At 43.3% G+C, this 17,326-nt stretch overlaps 1 protein-coding gene across 4 annotated transcripts in view; it reads right to left on the reverse strand.

Annotated features, from left to right (window-relative positions):
• Positions 1–8,339: 8,339 nt before the first annotated feature.
• taok3a (TAO kinase 3a) overlaps positions 8,340–17,326 on the reverse strand; it is a 105,587-nt gene continuing 96,600 nt past the window's right edge. For all 4 annotated transcript variants that reach the window (XM_055920372.1, XM_055920374.1, XM_055920373.1 and 1 more), the window contains 5 exons: positions 13,864–14,067; positions 12,630–12,869; positions 12,010–12,222; positions 11,336–11,518; positions 8,340–9,851 (listed from right to left, as the gene is read on the reverse strand). In XM_055920372.1, the coding sequence (XP_055776347.1) occupies positions 9,690–9,851; positions 11,336–11,518; positions 12,010–12,222; positions 12,630–12,869; positions 13,864–14,067 (1,002 nt within the window). In that variant the 3' untranslated portion in view covers positions 8,340–9,689. The remainder of the gene's footprint in view (positions 9,852–11,335; positions 11,519–12,009; positions 12,223–12,629; positions 12,870–13,863; positions 14,068–17,326) is intronic.

Genomic DNA, 17,326 nt, shown 5'->3' on the forward strand with positions numbered 1-17,326 from the left:
CTGTACTCGTTCACCCACCCGCAGTTGCAAAGCATGACTCCAACACCATTATTAAGTTTGCTGACGACACAACAGTGGTAGCTCTGATCACCAACAACGATGAGACAGCCTATAGGGAGGAGGTCAGAGACATGGCAGTGTGGTGCCAGGACAACAACCTCTCCCTCAATGTGAGCAAGACAATCGTGGACTATAGGAAAATGAGGGACAAACATTAACATTGACGGGGCTGAAGTGGAGCGGGTCGAGAGTGTCCACATCACCAACAAACTATCATAGTCCAAACACACCAAGACAGTTGTGAAGATGCATGACAACACCTTTCCCCTCTCGGGAAACTGAAAAGATCTGGCATGGGTCCCCAGATCCTCAAAAGGTTCTACAGCTGCACCATCGAGAGCATCCTGACCTGTTGAATCACCGCCTGGTTATGGCAACTGCTCGGCATCCGACCATAAGGAAAGTAGTGAGTACAGAAAGTAGTGAGTACGGCCCAGTACATCACTGGGGCCAAACTTTCTGACATCCAGGACCTATATACTAGGCGGTGTCAGAGGAAGACCCCAAAAATAGTCAGTCACCCATGTCATAGACTGTTCTCTCTGCTACCGCACGGCAAGCGGTACCGGAGCACCAAGTCTAGGACCAAAAGGCTCCTTAACAGCTTCTACCCCAAGCAATAAGACTGCTGAACAATTAATCAAATGGCCACCCTGACCTTTTTTACATTGTAAAATCAAACAGGGTTTGCTGGGGTTGTCACTGTGCTACTCGCTGTTTATTGTCTATGCATAGTCACTTTACAAATGACCTCGACTAACCTGTACCCCCGCACATTGACTCTACTGGTACCCCCTGTATATAGCCTTTTTTTTGTGTGTGTGTGTGTAATTGTTTTGTTACTTATTTTTTTTATTTTTTAGCTTATTGAGTAAATATTTTCTTAACTCTATTTCTTGAACTGCATTATTGGTTAAGGGCTTGTAAGTAAGCATTTCAGTGTAAGGTCTACACCTGTTGTATTCGGCGCATATGACAAATACTATTTGATTAGATGATGTTGAAATGGTGCTGGAATAGTAGAGGCAGATACTGTTTTCTTTGTGACTTGCGGAAACTAAATCAATAGCTGTTTAGTGGTCCGAAAATGTCGGAAACATTAACTTGCTTGACCATGCTGTATGTCATGCAGTGGCGACCCATTATTGTTTTTAACTCCACCTGTTTAGCTAAACAAATATAAATATCAGTTGAAGTCGGAAGTTTACATACACCTTAGCCAAATACATTTAAACTCAGTTTTTCACAATTCCTGACATTTGATCAAATAAAAAATTCCCTGTCTTAGGTCAGTTAGGATCACCACTATATTTTAAGAATGTGAAATGTCAGAATAATAGTAGAGAGAATTATTTATTTCAGCTTTTATTTCTTTCACCGCATTCCCAGTGGGTCAGAAGTTAACATACATTCGATTAGTATTTGGTAGCATTGCCTTTAAATTGTTTGGAGCCTTCCACAAGCTTCCCACAATAAGTTGGGTGAATTTTGTCCCATTCCTCCTGACAGAGCTGGTGTAACGGAGTTAGGTTTGTAGGCCTCCTTGCTCGCACATACTTTTTCAGTTCTGCCCACAAATTCTCTATGGGATTGAGGTCATGGCTTTTTTTGACTTTGTTGTCCTTAAGCCATTTTGCCACAACTTTGGAAGTATGCTGTCATTGTCCATTTGGAAGACCCATTTGCGACCAAGCTTTAACTTCCTGACTGATGTCTTGAGATGTTGCTTCAATATATCCACATAATTTTCCTTGCTAATGATGCCATCTATTTTGTGAAGTGCACCAGTCCCTCCTACAGCAAAGCACCCCCACAACATGATGCTGCCACCCCCGTGGCATGCCAACGATGGTCATTATGGCTTACAGTTCTATTTTTGTTTCATCAGACCAGAGGACATTTCTCCAAAAAGTATGATCTTTGTCCCCATGTGCAGTTGTAAACCGTAGTCTGGCTTTTTTATGGCAGTTTTGGAGCAGTGGCTTCTTCCTTCCTGAGCGGCCTTTCAGGTTATGTCGATATAGGACTTGTTTTACTGTGGATATAGATACTTTTGTACCTGTTTCCTCCAGAATATTCACAATGTCCTTTGCTGTTGTTCTGGGATTGATTTGCACTTTTCACACCAAAGTACGTTCATCTCTAGGAAACAGAACGCGTCTCGTTCCTGAGCGGTATGATGGCTGCGTGGTCCCATGGTGTTTATACTTGCTTACTATTGTTTGTACAGATGAACGTGGTACCTAGAGGTGTTTGGAAATTGCTCCCAAGGATGAACCAGACTTGTGGAGGTCTACAATTCTTTTTCTGAGGTCTTGGCTGATTTCTTTTGATTTTCCTATGTCAAGCAAAGAGGCACTGAGTTTGAAGGTAGACCTTGAAATACATCCACAAGGTACACCTCCAATTGACTCAAAGCTTCTAAAGCCATGACATCATTTTCTGGAATTTTCCAAGCTGTTTAAAGGCACAGTCAACTTAGTGTATGTAAAATCTGATCCACTGGAATTGTGATACAGTGAATTATAAGTTAAATAATCTGTCTGTAAACAATTGTTGGAAAAGTTACTTGTGTCATGCCAAAACTATAGTTTGTTAACAAGAAATTTGTGGAGCGGTTGAAAAACGAGTTTTAATGACTCCAACCTAAGTGTATGTAAACTTCCGACTTCAACTGTATATATACACAGTGCATTCGGAAAAGTGTTCAGACCCCTTGACTTTTTTCATATTGTTACATTATAGCCGTATCCTAAAATGGCAACAAACAAAAAAATCTACACACAATACTGCATAATGACAAAGTGAAAAGGTTTTGACATTTTTTCTAATTAATTTGTTTTTTAAACAGAAATACCTTACTTACGAAATTGAACTCAGGTGCATCCTGTTTCCATTGATCATCCTTGAGATGTTTCTACAACTTGATTGGAGTCCACCTGTGGTAAATTAAATTGATTGGACATGATTTGAAAAGGCACACACCTGTCTATATAAGGTCTCACAGTTGACAGTTTATGTCAGAGTAAAAACAAAGCCATGAGGTCAAAGGAATTGTCCGTAGAGCTCCGAGACAGGACGGTGTCGGGGTACAGATCTGGGTAAGGGTACCAAAACATTTCTGCATCATTGAAGGTCCCCAAGAACACAGTGGCCTCCATCATTCTTAAATGGAAAAAGTTTGGAACCACAAAGATTCTTCCTAGAGCTGGCCGCCCGGCCAAACTGAGCAATCGGGGGAGAAGGGCCTTGGTCAGGGATGTGACCAAGAACCCGGTGGTCACTCTGACAGAGCTCCAGAGTTCCTCTGTGTAGATGGGAGAACCTTCCAGAAGGGCAACCATCTCTGCCGTACCCCACCAATCAGGCCTTTATGGTAGAGTGGCCAGACGGATGCCAGACCTCAGTAAAACACATATGACAGCCCGCTTAGAGTTTGCCAAAAGGCACATAAAGGACTCACACCATGAGATACAAGATTCTCTGGTCTGATAAAATCAAGATTGAACTCTTTGACCTGAATGCCAATTCCTTCTGGAGGAAACCTGGCACCATCCCTACTGTGAAGCATAGTGGTGGCAGCGTCATGCTGTGGGGATTTTTCACTGGCAGGGACTGGGAGACTAGTCAGGATTGAGGGAAAGATGAACGGAGCAAAGGACAGAGAAATCCTTGATGAAAACCTGCTCCAGAGCAATCAGGACTTCAGACTGGGGGCGAAGGTTCACCTTCCAACAGGACAACAACCCTAAGCACACAGTCAAGAACACGCAGGATTGGCTTCAGGACACGTCTGTGAATGTCCTTGAGTGGCCGAGCCAGAGCCTGGACTTGAACCCGATCAAACATCTCTGGAGAGACCTGAAAATAGATGTGCAGCGATGCTCCCCATCCAACCTCACAGAACTTGAGAGGATCTGCAGAGAACAATGTGAGAAATTCCCAATATACAGGTGTGCCAAGCTTGTAGCATCATACCCAAGAAGACTCAAGGTTGTAATCGCTGCCAAAGGTTTTTCAACAAAGTACAAGTACAGGGTCTGAATACTTATGTAAATGTTCATTAAAAAAATTCTAAAAACCTGTTTTGACCTAGAAATCACAGTCACAAGGCATGAATTAACAGGATTTATAGAACAAACATCACAATTACACAACACATAGGTTGTAATATGGCTTTTTTGGGGGGGTGGGGTTGACTTCCCCAGTGATTTTATCCATGCCCCGCTACTGCTTTGCAGTTGGCACTCTGTATTCGGGCAGGTAGCGTTATCCAGGCATCCACAAACCCAGATTCATCGGTCGGACTGCCAGATGCATGATTCATCACTCCAGAGAAGTGTTTCCGCTGCTCCAGAGTCCAATGGCGGCAAGCTTTACACCACTCCAACCGACGCTTGGCATTGCGCATGGTGATCTTAGGCTTATATGCGGCTGCTCTTCATTTCATGAAGCTCCTGACAAACAGTTTTTGTGCTGACGTTGCTTCCAGAGGCAGTTTGGAACGTGGTAGTGAGTGTTGCAACCGAGGACAAATTATTTTTATGTGCTTCACCAGTCCCATTCTGTGAGGTTGTGAGGCCTACCAATCCGAGACTGAGCCGTTGTTGCTCCTAGACTTTTCCACTTTACAATAACAGCACTTACAGTTGACCGGGGCAGCTCTAGCACCGCAGAAATGTGATCAACTGACTTGTTGGAAAAGTGACAGTGCCACGTTGAAATTCATGGAGCTATTCAGTAAGGCCATTCTACTGCCAATGTCTGATAAAAACTACATGCCACCCCCACTTCGTGTCACTTGCTACATATCGAGCCCACTGCCATTGAGGCTGCTAATGCTGTCTCTGGCTCATACTCCAGCACAGTAGCTGGCGGTAATGCACCCCCCCCCCCCCCCCCCCCCCACCCCCACCCACCCAGCACTGCTTTCCCGCAGTTCTGTTAAGGTTACGGCAAGGGGAGTAGCTAGCTAAGGCACCGGTACCCTACACAGTGTCCTTCACCTGTGCCCACTGCCATTGAGGTTGATAACGCTGTCTCTGGCCCACACTCCAGCACAATAGGTGGCGCTAATGCACCAACATTGGATGCTAACCACTGAAAAACCTCACTGTACAAGGAGGATGCTAGCTAGCTAGGCGACACCTATACCTCAGTGCAGTGTTGCCAAGTTAGCAACTTTCTCCCTATATTTAGCGAGTATTCAGACCCCTCTAGCGACACATTTTCAAAAAAGCGACTAGCGACAAATCTAGCGACTTTTTCTAGTGTTATCAGAGACTTTTGGAGACTGGCGTGAAAGCACGTATCGTTCTTACTCTTCTCAACGAGCAGCGGGTGCTGCCGGGGGCCCCACCAAACCCCACCACACCCCTGTCCCAAAGCACTCACAGGCGGCCCAGTACTCGCGCTGCAGTCAGAGCAGGAGATGTTCACTCCTCCGGGGCAAGACTGCAAATGAATCGCGCATGCGGGAAGCCGCCGCTGGCTAATCCCGCCCTGGTTGACATTACTTTTTTTTTTTTTTTACTGAATTAAGGCCAGACTAGTTACCATAATTTTCTCACATTGCCATTGACAGTTTTTTCTATTGTCTCTTTTTGGTCGTTTTAGATTGTATACAAAATAAAATGTTATGGTTAAAAATGTTCATGTTTTACTGTGACTTGTTGTCGGCCCCTAAGTGGACCATAAGGTTAAAAACCAAACCAAATTAAGTTAACTAAAAAAATAAAATAAAAAAATGAATAAAATTAAGTAACTCCGCCAGTGTCTCCCTTTTGGATCACTAGCCCGGATAAAGGAGGAGGGTTGGAATTGTGACAATAAAAAAAAACAAGAATCGACAGAATAAAGTTCATTTGTAGTTCTAAACATATTTAGGGTGTTTTTTACTCACTTTTTATCTCTCCCACTGCGTTATTGCTCTCTCCTACAGCGTCCATCACAATTACATGCACATGGCCAATTATGCAAATTAGGTGATGGCGTCATTTGGCGACTTTTAGGACAGTCAATAGCTACTTTCCTTACTGAGGAGATGGAAACTGCCTCAGAGGGGGGACACCGGTACACACCGCACTGATCAATGAGGTGGGGTTACTCAAGTTAATTGACTGGCTGATAGACAACTACTACTAAGAATAATTATAGGCCTCCTGACAATGACCAATAATTGTTGGAAATAGGACCTCTCTCCCTCTCTGGGATTTTTTTCTCAAAAATAATTATACAATTTGGTCATAAAAAAACATGCGTAATAAGAACAAAGTGCCATTATCCCTAGCCTATCAGCAAAATGTAGCAACTCAAGCAAGAGTGGGAACATAAATCTAAAATTCTAGAATGGCAAATTTGGGTCAAGCAGTGCGCTGTTGAAGTGCAGTGAAGTGAGAGAGATTGATAGCGAGATTGATAGCACTTGTGACTGGCCAAAGGTTCTAACTGTAGAGCTAAACGTAATGTGATTGGCTCAAAGGCAATCCATATGACAGTCCGGCCTCTGTCTTAGTAGTGGGGAGATGGATGTTGACGTCTCAATGAACAAGGCAGAGCCAAAAGGACTGATACGGACAGTGGTGATGCAGAGATGGCAGCAGAAGTGGAACAGAGACACTAAGCCAGAGCAGGCATCTATTCCGAGGAATGTTGGTTAGGGGAGGACGGCAGGAAGAGACAGAAGAGAGAGGGCCATCTTTACAAGACTAAGTGTGGGACACAGCCGGTTGAATACAACATTAAATATGATAGGAAAGCATCCAACAAGAATGTATGATTACTGGCAGGAAACAGAGAAAGTGGAGCATGTACTGATACAGTGTGGATATGAGAGGGAAAGAGAGAATGAGATCCAGTATAAGGCAGAAGGGGATACAGAAATTGAGTTTAAAGAGCATACTGAGTAGAACATCATTAGATACAGTCCCAAATATGTTATATTTTTTAAGAGAAACAGGGCTGGCAGGTAGGATTTAGTTCCTCCCTCTCTGGCCCACACTCCAGTACAGTAGGTGGCGGTAATGCACCATAACATTCAATGCCAACCTCAGATAAACCCCACTGAAGAAAAAGTCAGGCCTCTGTCTGCCACTTTGCGTTGTTTTTGTGCAACCAAATCCAGTGTGCAGCCCCCCGGAATCAGTCCTTGCATTTCCTCTTTCAGGAAAATAACTGCTTTGAAATGGTATGGGGGTAACTTACTCCTTCCATCATCCTTTTAGAGTATACCAACACCCTCTATCCATCATTGACCATGTCACATCTCTGGTCCTGTCCATCTGTCCTCCATGTCTACACAGGTATGTGTGTCTGGTCTATGAGCAGACTGGCTCGGTGCCTCTCCTGCACCGAGCCAGTCCTCACCAACCTCTCTGGAGACAACCCTGGAAAGATCAATATCCAAGTCTTTCGACAGACATACGGACTGGGAACTCCCGTAGCTGGGACCTGCTATCATCCAGAATAGGATGACTATGTCCCTAAACTCTATGAACAACTGTCTGGAAAATAAACAGACTTGTGAGATACATGAGTATCCTGAAATTGGCTGCATTATAAATTGACTTGTGAGTATCATGGGATTCACATTATGTAGCTAAACTACAGAAACCCCAACAATTAAGCCTTTTTTTGTTTGTGCCACTCGCTTACTTTACCATTGTGTACTGTGAGCAATGACCTATATTTTCTCATTATGACCCATTGACAATGAATCTCACTATCCCCATGATCAGTCACAATAAAACAACTCATAATCTAGAGTTGTGTTCAATTCTTTGTAAGCATTCTCATTTACTAGTGTGTTTACAGTTTTAATTAGTTACTCCCTATAGAATCAGTTCTCCTTTTTGTAGACACTGGCAATGGTGCTGGAGATAATTCATATGAGAACGTGCCGCAGTGCCCCTGAAAATTAAACCTGAGCCTGCACAAGCCATGGCACAATTCCAAAAATAGAAAATGCATTCAGTAGTGGACCTTGAATGTGGCCAAGTTGACCTGTATCTGTAAAGAACAATCAATGTCAGCTGACAGTATATGTGAAAGAAATACAAATTTACTGCAAATTTACTTGCACTTTGAGCATTGAGGTGCTGTTTATCTATTAAACATGTACTTTACTGTAACCAAGTCTGATCTAATAAATGATCATCTATTAAATACCCATAGTAATAAACCACATGGGAGCATAGATTGCAGTGTGAGGAGTCTCTTTACCATAAGGAAAATATAAGGAAAATATGGAAATAAAATAAACATCCCAATGAAGTCAAAACTTTGTGTGATGAGCACTTTATTTACAAATATAATTAAAAGCTTGGATGACAGACTCATGCTCTCTCTTAATCCTGAAAAACAAAATTAAAGTGCATGCAATAATAAAGCATTTATTTTACTGATCTGGTTGATAAGAAAATATACAGCTTGTAGAGTGTGGAGGTTACAGCAAAAATAAGGATTAATTTCAGTTGGAAATTTCAGAGCAAGAAACCAATTGCCCGATTGATTCGACTTTCAAATACTGAACGAAGAGGAAGGAGAAAAATGTAATTATTATTATTTTAAATCGATTTGAGTAACAGTTAAAATAGTACAATACGAAAATAAGTAAAAGCTCTCCAAAAAATCCTTCTATACACAAAATACATGTCCCTCCCCAAGCCCCGACAAAGCCCTTTGTGCTACCTGGGAGTAGGGATTCACATGTGTCTGTGTCTGGAATGACACCCTATTCCCTACATAGTGCATTATTTTATATACTATATAGTGCACTAACCAGAGCCCCAAAAGTACTGCACTACATAGGCAATAGTGTGTCATGACTCAACCATGTGGTATTCACATTACCTGCCAGTGCAGAGAATCAGTATGATACAGTGGTATCAGGGTGCATTGCAAGTCTCCCGCTTCAGTGTCTCATGTCAAGTCAATAATCAAATTCTCTCCAAAAGGAGGAGTCACATTTATTTACTGTACCATTACGTAGACTATGACTTTAAACATGTTCTCAACGTATCAAATTGCTTTAAATTTTCCATAAAAATTTCCTGATGAATATAAAAAGCAAAAAGAGTTGAAGGAACTGGAAGCAGGGCCAAGAAGACAATAAGGCTGCAGAAGGAGGACCAGTTTGTTTTTAGTTTTTCAGCTTTAGCACAGCTTGAACAAATTATTAACCTCTAATGCATGATCATTGAGCAACACAATATTATTCACTTCTATTGTCTCTTATTCTCTCCCTCTGGTTTCCACTTTTAGTTATACTAAAAGTGTCATCATTGCACAAGAAACAGGAACACCGTGACATTGTATTGTTATTCTTTAAAACAAAGACAACCTAGGAAGTTATCCAGCATTTTTTGTCATCTTGTGACGGACACCACGAGAGAGGGGGGCCCGTTGGCTATAGACCAGCGCAGGCACTGGGCTGGTTTGTATGTGGCTGGTGTGTGTGTGTGTACACACATTTATGTGTAGCTGTGTGTGTGTGGGCATCAGTAGCTAAAGACCCTAACTGCCCGGGTCCAACCAAAACCAGACCAGGTCATATCAGGTCACGAGGCTGAGGAGGAACAGGAGGGTCGTCACACCAGACAACGAAGACGAGGTCACCAGGGCTGGCCTAGTCATCTGTAGTCATCCTTGGGGGGGTCCAGGGCCCCCAGATTACCAAAGCCCAGTCGGAGGCTCTCCATGTCGAACGTGTCGATCTCTCTCTCCTGGCGATCTAGCAGGTGCTTGATCCTCTCTGTACGCTCCTTCTGAAGGGAAGCCAGCTCCTCTTCAATCTACAAAAGCACAACTTAGTTAATTAAACTAGTGGAAGCAAGAGCATTTGGAACCAGTAAGGTATGAGTATTGCAGAATTCAACCTGCATGGGCCACTGTAGTGTGTGTGTGCATGTTTTTTCAGGTTTTGGCTTTGCTTTGATTTTTGGGTCAGCGTGGATTTGAAATTCAGCATAATTCTGTGACCACTCCGTCAACTAACTACAGACAGAAATACGCCTGCACTAGCCATGAGTAGAGCCAGACATAATTTACTGCCAATCAATCCATTACAGCCATCTTAAATCAATAAATATTAGCTGTTAATCTTTAATTTTCAGCGTTTGGTACAGATTTATTCCATTCCATAAAGCCTATAGATACAGATTACATCTGGCCCCTGAGACACGCTATCTAGACAGTGGATCAAATCAGCAGTCAGCACTTCTCTGGAAGCTATAAATCTGGGGTGTGTTCATTAGGAACCTAATGGAAAAAGACAAACTGAAACAGGGAGGGACCACCTGACATGGTCCAATAAGAAATGCACATTTTTGTTTTCCGTTGCAGAACACTTTAAAACATCTTCAGTTGCGTGTCCTGATGAATACAACCCTGATGCAGGGTTAACAATGACGTCAACTGATCCAGAAAGCCTGCAGGGCAACAGATAGTCACCAGATGGCGCCACACCACCACTGGTTGCATAATACTGTAATGATACTACTGTAGGCTACTGCCTGGGAAACAGAAACTGGATCAGGGCTGCATGTTCCTTTGTTATCAAGGAGTGATATAGCAATGACATCATTGCCTTGGAAAAACATATTATTCAAGAATTAAAAAAATATATATTCTGACTGATAAAGTGGCCTATAGTGATTTGAATGTATGCAATGCCAGGCCATCAGCATCCACTGTTCAGATGTAAATTGTCAACGGCGGTGTACAGAAGTATTGAGTGGGGAGAAGAGGTGAAAGAGAAGGTGTTGTGACACCAGATTGTAGAACACAGAAAGGAGTACATGACTCAATGACTGAATAAATACAATAGTAAGTAATGTATTATTGTTATGGAGGACCATATTACATAATCTAATATCATAAATCAATTATTCATTTTTAAAACACTGAGTAGGATTCAAAAATAGAGCATGTTGTAAGAATAATACAACACTAACATGATGGGATTTTGCAACCAAAACTGAGTGCATGACACATTTTTTGGGGCCTCCATTACAAATTAGCAGAGAGTGAAATGTGTGTCAAATGAAAGTGAAGTCGGTCTCTGTGGGTGCGTGTTGATTCTGCTTCCAGCACATTGTGCTCCACAAAGGCACTGCCTGCATGAGTGTGAGTATGTATATATGTGTCTGTCTGCGCTCTGTGCATCTGTCTGCGTATCTGTGTCTGTTTTTGTTCTAGGTGGGCTCTGTGTGTGCGTGTGTCCGTCCGTATCGGTCTGTCTCTCTCTCCATATCAGTCTGTCACTCCCCACCTCTACCTTTTGTTCGAGGTGGGCTCTGCGCAGCGAAACCTTCTGCTCCAGCTTCTGCTGCTCTCTGTCGTGCTGGGCCTCGGTCTGCATCTTGATCTTACTCTGGTAGGCATTCAGCAGCTCCATCTCCTGCTGCAGCTGCTGCCTCAGAGCCTGGCACTCGGCTTCCTGGGCCTCGTCCAGACGCAGCTGACGGGGAGAAATAAAGAGAAGACCCCAACAGAGAAAGGGGGAATAAAGAGAGAGTGAGAGAAAAGGAAACACAGGGGGAGGGGAGGGGGAGGAAAGAGGGTGGTAGAGGGAATAGAATAAGAGTGGTGAAAGAGATGAAGGGAGAGGGGCAGTGAAGAGAAGAGAAAAGAGAGGAAGAAGCGAGGAGAAAAGGAAATAGAAGAAGAGACCGGACGAGTGATGGAAATAAGAGAAGCAAAGAGGGTTACAAACTCCTACAATGACCTAAATCTCCTATGCCTTGGGGCCTAAGATTATTTGATTCCCATATGGAACTATTCTTAAATGTCAGATATTAGTTAATAAGATCTTTGACATTTATATGAATTAGTTCTTTGAGATTGTCAAAGGAAATGATCAAATATTATCTTCTTAGTTACAAAACAAATTTAGTTAGTAATCCCAACTCGGTCACCAAAACACCCGTTCTCCATTTTGTGCCGACTCACCGCCTGCGATGCCATCATCTCGTTGATGCTCTGTTCGTACTGCTCAGCCAGGATGGCCAGTTTCCTGGTCTGCTCCTCCTTAAGGGCCTTGAGCACCGTCTTGTGCTCGCTCTTGGGCGTAACCTCCATCTGGTGGTGTCTCAGGGCCTTGTACTGCTTGGTCTGGACCTTACACGTGTCCTGGAACTGCTTCTTAATCTGCAGCTCCATGGCCTGGTGGAGATGGAGATTGGAACAGGTAGGTGAATGAGGAGAGTGTTAAACACAAGCACACACACAGATGGATTTTAGGGATCCTGTTGACCCATTACATTCAGTTTCTACTGTATGTTCTTTGCCTGTCCTAATATGGTTCATCTTCCGATGAATGCAATGCCTTGTTACATTTAAGTCTTTTGTAACCAACACTTAGGATTTCCCCTTTTCCAGGACTGCGTGCACTAGCTGCACACCCCTAACCCTCACCTTGAGGTTAATGCTATTTCACTATGTCTTGCTCTATATAATCTGCTACCTGGTTAGATCAAAGCCTGTTCCTGGAGAACACCTAATGTAGCTACCAATGTAGCCATCACATTCCCAGGGTTGCATTCGCCATCTTTTCCTGGCCTCACCCGCACCTTGAGGTTCTTGGGCTGCTGCCGTAGCTCCAGGACGTGTTTGCGGTGGAGCTCTCTCTCGCGGCGGTTGTTGTACTCTATCTGGTTCTCCAGTTCTGTCTGGTGCTGAAGGCGGATCAGGTCCATGCGGAGCTTCTGAAGGGTCTTCAGCTGACGATGCTCCAGCTCCTGGGTCGATTCATCGTGTCTGATCAGCATGGCATGCTCCATCTCCTTCTGGGTCTTCTTCTTGTTCAGCTCCTGATCAGAGTGGGAGAGAGAGGGGGAGGGAGCGAGAGATATGGAGAGATAGGGAGGGATAAATGGAGAGAGAGAGAGTGGGAAGGGGAGGAGAGGGAGGAAGAGATGGGAATTATCATGGTCATCCATGACACAAACTTTGCTTTTGTATGGGAAAGGACATTTGGTCTGGAGCATCAGTGTCACGTGGTGTTGCCCTTATGGACATTGCAGAAACAAGACTACACTTCAATTCTTTGTGCATTTGTTTTCTGCTTTTTCAAGGTTCCTATTGTTCTACTATGGCAATGTCACTAGGTAAATAACATCTCAAGCACAACAGTGCCACCATACTATAGGCAATAACACAGACACTATCTCCAAATACTCCTAAAAATCTCCATTATTTCTATCCTTCAAGTCTGAAAGGAGCAGTTTCAGGGCTGGCTGGGTTTTGGTAGCTTGGTCCCAGGGCTGTTTGTGCTGAGTGGACAAGACAGTACAAGCAGATCTTGGACCAGGCTAGCTTTAGGGTATCATCCAATGTGCCCTTAGGTTTCGGGTGGACACCCATATAAGGTCTCAGACCTAATACTTTCCTACTCCCCCCCCCCCCCCCTCCTGATTTACAGAGCACATTAGGAGATTACTGCATTGTTGCCTTGCTTATACTTTCTAATCTGCTTTCCACGAGATGCAAAACCCCTTCTCTGTGTTTTTCACAAAACAATTGGAATACTGGTATTGGTCAAAGAAGTCTACGATTTGGCGAGAACATTGCTTTTCATGTTACAACATTGACCATGTGAATGTTATAGATAATCAGTTGGAGTTGGACATGTGATATTCATATCCCTATTGGATTGCATAGTGTTCACTGCACATCACTACAGACTGAACTTGAACTAAAATGTGTGTACATCCAAACAACACACATCCCACTGATTCTCCACACGTCATCCACTCCTCCTTGCCTCTCGTTTGAAATATCTATCTGTACATCTATACAATGTACCTCTCGTATCTGCTCCTGTTCAAACTCGTGCCTCTTGATCATGACTTTGCGTTTGAAGCCTCTGCAGTTCCTGTCGTAGAAGACTCTCTGTTGGCCCAGGAGAAGGGCCTCCTCCTCAGCCTGGCTGTGTTGCAAGTTCTCCTTGTGCTTCGACAAACGCTCCTGCTTCTCCTTCTTAGGGGTGTGGTGGTCCTCGTTCATCTCCTGAAGGGATGGAGATTGAAGACAGATTAAGGTTAATAAATATATATACACAATTTTCTCTACTTTTTCATATTTTTTGATACTGAATGTTATCAGATCTTCAACCAAAACGTATTATTAGATAAAGGGAACCTGAGTGAACAAATAACACAACAATGCCATACTTATTTCATTTATTAATAACACCCAATGCCCCTGTGTGAAAAAGTAATTGCCCCTTACACTCAATAAATGATTGTGCCACCTTTAGCTGCAATGACTCCAACCAAACTCTTCCTGTAGTTGTTGATCAGTCTCTCATGTCGCTGTGGAGGAATTTTCGCCCACTCTTCCATGTAGAACTGCTGTGGGTTTTCAAGAATGAACTACTCGTTTCAAGTCCTGCCACATCATCTCGATTGGGATTAGGTCTGGACTTTGACTAGACCTTTCAAAAACTTCAAATTTGTTGCTTTTTAGCCATTTTCATGTAGACTTGATTGTGTGTTTTGGATCATTGTCTTGCTGCATGACCCAGCTGTGCTTCTGCTCACAGACGGATGGCCTGACATTCTCCTGTAGTCTAAGACACTGCATCTCAGTGCAAGAGGCATCATTGCAGTACCTGGTTCGAAGCCAGGCTGCATCACATCTGGCCTTGATTGGGAGTCCCATAGGGCGGCGCACAATTGGCCCAGCGTTGTCTGGGTTTGGCTGGGGTTAGCCGTCATTGTAAACAAGAATTTGTTATTGACATGACTTGCCTAGTTAAATAAAAAAGGAAAAAATTAAAATAATTATCTGACAGAGTAGAATTCATGGTTCCTTCTATTAAGGCAAGTCATCCAGGTCTTGAGGCAGCAAAGCATACCCAAACCGTCACACTACCACCACCATGCTTGACCGTTGGTATGAGGTTATTGTGGAATGTAGTGTTTGGTTTTCGCCAGTTATAATGGGAACAATGATCCAAAACACACAATCAAGTCTGCATCAAAATGGCTAAAAGAATGGTAGTGGTAGTGTGATAGTTTGGGGATGCTTTGCTGCCTCAGGACCTGGACGACTTGCCTTAATAGAAGGAACCATCATTTCTGCTCTGTATCATCCTTTCTGCTCTGTATCCTTTCTGCTCATAGCAAGACAATGATCCAAAACACAATCAAGTCTACATCAAAATGGCTAAAAAGCAACAGTTTTGGAACTACCTAGTTAAAGTCCAAACCTAATCCCAATTGAGATGTGGCAGGACTTGAAATTAGCAGTTCATGCTTGAAAACCCACAAATGGGCCAAAATTCCTCCATACCGATGTGAGAGAAGAAGCATTTGAGTATAATTATGTTTTGCTATTTGTAAACTCAAGTTCTCTTTATTTAATATTTGGTTTTGGTTGAAGATCTGATAACATTCAAAACTATGCAAAAATAGAGTAAATCAGAAAGGGGGCAAATACTTTTTCACAGCACTGTACTTTGTTCCTACACCTTTATTTGGACTAATGGTCAGGTGTGCAGCAGATCATCTCATTATCTAAGGATTTATTTCAGGCAAAAATATAGCGATAGATAGTGGGAATTATAGACCCACTCCCTCAAACACTTTTGAGGTGTAAATACAGAAATATTTTAGATTTTGGGGTGAACTATGTAAATGTATAGTAGTGTAGAAAACAGAGTTAAATAGAAAACAGAGTAAAATAAATTATCAGTAGCTGTCTGATAAGCCAGAAGTCCCTCTGTCACCAAATTCTGACTCAGGCTGCATCACAGAAATTCAGTTTTTGGGTGAACTATCCCTCCAGTTCAGTGGAGGTTGCTGCGGGAAGGATGAATGGAGTCAATGGAATGGGGTCAAACATGTGGTTTCCAATGGTTGATCCCATTCCATTGATCCCATTCCAGCCATTACTACGAGCCATCCCCCCCTCAGTATCCTCCACTGCTACAGTTAGTGTCTGTCCCCATTCGGTTTCATGGATGTTATGATAAATCCATGGTGTCCCAAATTGTACCCTATTACATTTTTAGTGCACAACTTTTGGACTCTGGTGAAAAGTAGTGCACTATATAGGGAATCCATGTGTTAATACACTCTCAAGCTAAAACACTTTGTTAAGTGTATTAGATCCCTGATCTCTCTGTGTGGAATGATTCTTCTCTACCTACAGTTTGTTGGGATATATGCTATGGCCTAGTTCCGGTCACTAAGTGAAACATGATGTATCTAACAGTCCACAACAATGGCTCCAGTTTTGAGAAATAGTGTGTCAAGGTTCTTAGAAACAAAAACACAACTTGTGTGTGTGCGCGCGTAGTGAGTAGGAGGGGTGACTAAGGTCTTTTTCTTTTTACCGGCTTTTTCCTCCCCAATTTCGTGATATCCAATTAGTAGTTACAGTCTTGTCCCATCGCTGCAACTCCCGTACAGACTCGGCAGAGGCGAAGGTCGAGAGCTATGTGTCCCCCGAAACACGACCCTGCCAAGCCACTCTGCTTCTTGACACACTGCTCGCTTAGCTTTAAGCATCAGCTATCTGAGCAGCTTACTGATCGCTGCAGCTGTACATAGCCCTTCTGTAAATAGCCTACCAAACTACCTACCTCATCCCCATATTGTTTTTATTTACTTTTTGCACACAAGTATTTCTACTTGCACATCTATCACTTCAGTGTTCATTTGCTAAATTGCAATAACTTCTCTAGTATGGCCTATCTATTGCCTTACCTCCTTACTCCATTTGCACACACTTATTATAGATTTTTCTATTGTGTTATTGACTGTACTTTTGTTTATCCTATGTGTAACTCTGTGTTGTTTTTTGTCACACTGCTTTGCTTTATCTTGGCCAGGTCGCAGTTGTACATGAGAACTTGTTCTCAACTGGCCTACCTGGTTAAATAAAGGCAAAATAAAATCTAAATAAATAAAAAAACCTGGAAGCCAGCCGCACAAATGTGTCGGAGAAAACACTGCCCAACTGGCGACCGTGTCAGCGCGCACTGCGCCAGGCACACCACAGGACTCGCTTGGGCGCGATGGAACAAGGACATCCCGGCCGACCAAACCCTCCCCTAACCCGCTGCCTCATGAGTTTCCCGGTCGCGGCTGGCTGTGACACAGCCCGGGATCGAACCCGGATCTGTAGTGACACCTCTAGCACTGTGATGCAGTGCCTTAGACCGCTGGGCCACTCGGGAGGCCCGAACTCAGCTCCTTCTCAGTAAAAGGCATGACGGAAATACTGTACTTGTGTATTTGCAGGTTTGTGTGTGTATGTA

Source organism: Salvelinus fontinalis, chromosome 4 (assembly GCF_029448725.1).
Source record: "Salvelinus fontinalis isolate EN_2023a chromosome 4, ASM2944872v1, whole genome shotgun sequence".
NCBI lineage: Eukaryota > Metazoa > Chordata > Actinopteri > Salmoniformes > Salmonidae > Salvelinus > Salvelinus fontinalis.